This window comes from Ricinus communis, chromosome 5, assembly GCF_019578655.1.
Source record: "Ricinus communis isolate WT05 ecotype wild-type chromosome 5, ASM1957865v1, whole genome shotgun sequence".
NCBI lineage: Eukaryota > Viridiplantae > Streptophyta > Magnoliopsida > Malpighiales > Euphorbiaceae > Ricinus > Ricinus communis.
Window position 1 is genome coordinate 11417521 of NC_063260.1, and position 5432 is coordinate 11422952.

At 32.3% G+C, this 5432-nt stretch overlaps 1 protein-coding gene and 1 non-coding gene across 2 annotated transcripts; one reads left to right on the plus strand and one right to left on the minus strand.

The window, feature by feature from the left end:
* Positions 1 to 1350: 1350 nt before the first annotated feature.
* Positions 1351 to 2570, minus strand: LOC125370002. The gene is made up of 2 exons (XM_048373557.1): positions 2168 to 2570; positions 1351 to 2075 (listed from the first exon to the last, which is right to left on the minus strand). Exons 1-2 carry the CDS (start codon positions 2568 to 2570, stop codon positions 1351 to 1353), a joined length of 1128 nt encoding a protein of 375 aa, XP_048229514.1.
* A 640-nt stretch (positions 2571 to 3210) lies between these two features.
* Positions 3211 to 3318, plus strand: LOC125370239. The gene has a single exon (XR_007216211.1). It is a non-coding gene; the product is annotated as a small nucleolar RNA R71 (small nucleolar RNA).
* Positions 3319 to 5432: the final 2114 nt, after the last annotated feature.

Here is a 5432-nt window from a genome sequence, read left to right on the forward strand (position 1 = left end):
ATCTCACAAACTTAGGCAAGCCAATTTAATAACAAGGAAATCATAATCTAAATCATACACTTCTAATCATACCCATGTCGAATGTTACTAAACTATTCATCATGTCCATATACAAAAGATGAACACTTGATCATTTAAGTGCAAATAACTCATGAGTTCATATTTATACATGTTAAAAACTAACTCAAGAGTTCAAGAATCTTAACATAATAGCATTCTTTCATGGACTCTTATATAGAACAATAATAAAAAGCTGAGTGGAAAAATTTAAAATTTTACAAAAGATTAATCAAAGTTGCTAATTCTCATGGCATATGACGTATAAAGTTAATCGAAAAAATATTCTATTTCCCTCCTCCACACTTAAATTTGACATTGCCCTCAATGTCATTGCATATAGAAAAATAAAGAATAAAAAGAGAGGAAAAAGATATAATACTCCCCTAGAATTTTGCAATGCATAGTAAGCCATGAACTTGAATTCCAATCTCCACCATCCAAACCTTAGAAGCACACTTGAACACACATTATTGATAATTATAAAAGAAATAAAAAAATAAAATTTAAAAATAATGAAGAATTAAAAATAATAAACTATACTAGAAAGATTAAATCCTAAGATAATTAAAAGTTAGATCCTAATAAATAAATATAAATTCAAGAATAAAATTTAAAATAAAGTCCTAGATCAATGATATGACTATTTATGTGGAGGAGATAAATAAATATTTAATTTTAAAAGAGGGTATTTTAACTAAAAATAATTCATAACTAATCCTAATTTCTTGGATTTAATTATTTTAATTTTTGCTCAAAAAAAAGATTTTTTTTACACCGCCAGTTGCGTTGTTAATCCATCGTCGCGCCACACGCGGGCCGTTTCGCTGCGTGCCTATGCTGCGGGCCCATTCGTGTGCCGCCGATGTCATGCGGCGTGTTGCGCGCCTGCATGCACGCCGCCTCTCTGGCCCGTCACTCGCAGGCATGTGGCTGCGGCTCGCGGCCCGCGAGGTCGCGGCATGCCGCTGCTGGTATCGGCCTCCTCGTGATAGCACCCATGCTTGGCAAGACGTAGGCTCTGCCACGATCGGCTTCCTGCGGAGTCACTGGCCGCCGTGTGAAAATTCTTTCCGCCAACGTAGCTCGCTCATTTTTTTAAAATTTTTTTTAGCTTTAATTGCTTCTCGTGGAGACATATTACCTTTTGGGGATCAAATACAAGCCTACAAGATAAACATAAAATAAATAAGAAATAGAAAAAAATAAAAATAGAAAAAAAAACTTAAATGCATAAAAACAAAAATACAATTGCTAAGTTTATTGTCTATAGCTAGACATTCCTGATTATGCTTATGGTGGGCGTTCATCAGCGTACTCCACCTTTTCGTCATAAGCCATTCGTTTCAAGTATGGCTTCATACTATTTATGCGAACATCTAAAGTTTCATGAAAACTCTTGTCAATTAAGAATGGAATATCATCATATAATTGTTTATAAACAAGAGAATCTAAATAATTACATGAACACTTATCAATAGTAGACTTAGGAGATAAAGTTAGAGAATCAAACACTTTAAGTTCCACAGTTTCTCCTAAAACTGTCATGGTAAGTTTTCCATCATGCACATCAATCACAGTTCTTGTAGTTGCCATGAAAGGTCTACCAAGGAGTATGGTTTGCTCTTTATCCCTTGTTGGTGTATTTTTCATGTCAAGTACTACAAAATCAACTGAAATTATTAACTTACCTACTTGCACTAGCAAGTCTTCTACTATACCTCTAGGGTATTTTATCGATCTGTCTGCAAATTGTAGAGACATAATGGTAGGCTTCAACTCTCCAAAGCCAAGTAGTTCATACATCGAATACGGCATCAAGTTGATGCTTTCTCCTAAATCTAACATGACTTTTGTATCCTCTTTGGCACCTATTGTAATATTAATGGTGAAGCTACCAGGATCCTTCATCTTAAGGGGAAATTGATGTTGAAACATTATACTTGCTACTTGTACTTTTTCGTTGTTCGCATATCGCCTTTTGTTGGTGTTCAACTCTTCAAAGAATTTTGCATAAGCTGGTTCATTCCTGATAACATTCAACAAAGGCAAGTTAGTATTAACTTTAGAGAGCATCTCAATACTTTTAAAAAAAATTCATCATTTTTGCCCTCTTTGGGTTGGTTTAGAAAAGGAATAGGGGGTCTATAAGGCTGAGCTGCCTTATAAAATTCAGGTCCAGAAAATGCTTCCTTTTCTTTCTTCTCCAGCCTAAGATTAGGCTCTACTTTTTCTTCCTTTTGTATGCTTTCCTCATTGCTTTGTACTAATCCATCATTTTTAGGTGTACTTGCATAAGAAGAAAAATTCCTTTCAGTTTCCATAGCAATATTATCGACAACCTTACCTCTTTTAATAGTAGTAATGGAATTGGCTTGTTCAGGTTGATTTGATAGTTCCTCTTTATTGAGCTTTTCAACAATTTGTTCTATTTGAGCTTCTAAACGTTTTAGTGAAGCCTCAATAGAATCTGTCTTTTTCTTATTCCTCTCCATCCTATCATGAGAAGCCATCATAAATGATTAAAGTGTTTCTTCCAAACTTGCCTTCATTTGTTCATTAGATCGAAGAGTTTGTTCTTGATATTGAAAGAAAGGTTTGGAGTCCCTTTGGAATTGACAATATTGGTCTTGGCAATGAGGTTGATTTTGACTTCTCGATAATTGTGGTGGGTTTTGCTCATTATATTTCCAAGAAAAATTTAGATGGTTTCTCCAACCTGTATTATATGTGTTGGAATAAGGGTCATTCACAGGATGCATGGGTTGGTAAGAATCCATCAAATTTGTTTGGTCATACATATTTCCTCTATAATTATCAAAAGATGAACAAACATTAGCACTATGACCATAAATACCACAAATACCACATACCTCATTATCTGGTGAGTTTTTTGTTGAAGCAAGCATCGTAACTTGCTTAGTCAATTCAGCCAATTGCATGGCCATCTCACTATTAGCTACTACTTCATTTACTTCTACTCTCTTTGTCCTCACACTCTTTTGTTGAGAATTGGCTCCTAACATCTCAAAAATGTCATAAACCTCATCAGGTGTCCTTTCTAACATAGCACCCCCAGCTGCATTATCAAGCATACATGGATATTATTATGTTAACCCATCATAAAATAATTGATTGATCATTGAGAGTGGGAATCCATGGTGTGGGCATTGTAATAAAAGTGATTTGAAGTGATCCCATGCTTCATGAAAATATTCAGCATTCTCTTGATAAAAATTAGAAATCTCACCTCTTAATTCTTTGGTCTTTTGCTGTGAGTAAAATCTACTCATAAACTTTTGATAAATTTCATTCCAATTTCTCAAAGAATTAGGAGGCAAGGTCATTAACCAAGCCTTTGCTCTTTCTTTCAATGAATAAGGGAAACACCTCATTTTTAGTTAATCCTCATTAAGTCCAAATAATGGAAAAGTATGAACTATAGCATAAAATTCTCTAATGAATGTTAATGCATCCTCACTAGGCATACCATAAAATGAAGGAAGCATATTAAAATGAATGCTCTTAAGTTCATAATTCCTAGATGTATCACCTAGAACTATGCATGAAGTAGTGTTACCAATTGTAGGGAGTACATAATCTTTCATAGTCATTCGCCTTTCAGCTCCTACTTCTCTTGGTGGGTTTGCCATGATATCAACTTCTTCTGTTGATTCTTCTTCTAATTGTTTCCTGCTAAGCATATAAAACAAAAGAAAATTTCAGATTAAAAGAAAAAGCTTAAAAATAAAATTTACAAACAAATCACAAAACACAAAACAAACACAAGACACTTTTAATAATCAATCAATATAATAAATTTGGACACAGTTCCTCGGCAACGGCGCCAAAACTTAATATGTCTTTTTTAGTATTCGCAAGTACACAAACCATTCCTATAGTAAGGGTAAGTTCACCACGAGGTCGATCTCTCAAGGAACTATGAGGCCACTTACTATAAAGACTAATTATCAACACAAAACAATAAAAGTAAATCTAAACACTCTAAATCTTATGTTTGAGAGGATAATGGTCATAAAGTAAAGTAACTAAACAATAAATAAATATGCAATGCAAATGCAAATGCTTATGATCTAAAACTACATGCTAAAAATAGTATTTAATCTAGCCATTTACTTAGTAATCTTCTTGTTTTATTTTAAGCCTACATCTAATGAATGAGATGGTGATGTGCTTTTTCCCTAAATCACTCAAGCTAATGATGCAACTTAGGTTTCTTATACCAACATAGATTAAAGTAAAAATGATGTTTCTAATACTTTTAAACCTAAAGATTTTCATAACAATTACTATTGCTAAATTAATATGATGGTTAACTAACAATAATAACTGAAACTAATAAAGATATGAAGGTAAAGAAATCATTCATTAAATAAATAAATAACAAGGTTCATACAAAAGTAGAAAGACTAAACTAAACACTTATGAAAACTAGCCTAACATATTTAACCCAATGATCATGGTATTAAATAGAAAGACAAAAAATAAGAAAGTAAAAAACTCCCTCAAGATCCAGAATTTCTTCAAGTAGGAAGAAGATTGGTTCTCAGTCTCCATTTCTTGAAAAGCTCCTTAGATCCTAAAAGAACAATGAAAATTAAAACTAAAGTGTTTATGAAGAACTATAGAAAATTATGGAGAGAATAATGGTAGCAGGTGTAGAGAGCAGGTAGGAGAAAACTCCCCTCCCTCTTCCTTGTAGAGATTTATATAAAGGAGAGTCATCCTCTAAATAAATATCTCTAGAGATGAGTATACTAATATAAGTTTATCTAATAGATAAGACTTTAAGTATCTTAATCTCCACCAAATACTATCTCATAAATAACTCTTAATATAAATCCTAATAATTATACAAAATGACTAAAATATCCCTTGTGCCTCGTAATTAGCAGTCCATGCATCTTAATCTTGGGCCTTGACACGAATATGTCCCATTAAGCTTCTTTTAGCCCCATATTTTTCTTTTTTTGCTAATATTCCAGAAAATAGACAATTAAGCTTAAGTGAGATAAAATCACATATTTTCACCATTTTTTATATAAAAATATATCCTTAAAGCTTTAAAATACCCTTAAATATCTATACATAATTTGGACCGACCATAAACCTTCATTACAGATGTAAATAGCTTTACATTACTTTCCAAAACTTAGGAAATAACTTCTGTAATCTAAGAAGAGGGAGGACTAAAGTGTAATTTATGCAAATAGGGTTGATTATTTATGTCATTGTTAACTTTATTAAATAGATCTAACTATGAGTTCAATTCTGAATTTTATACTTTTTAATAAATTTATGCTACTGTTTTAAAATTTTAATATAAATATTTATTTTTTATTTTATTTAAAAAA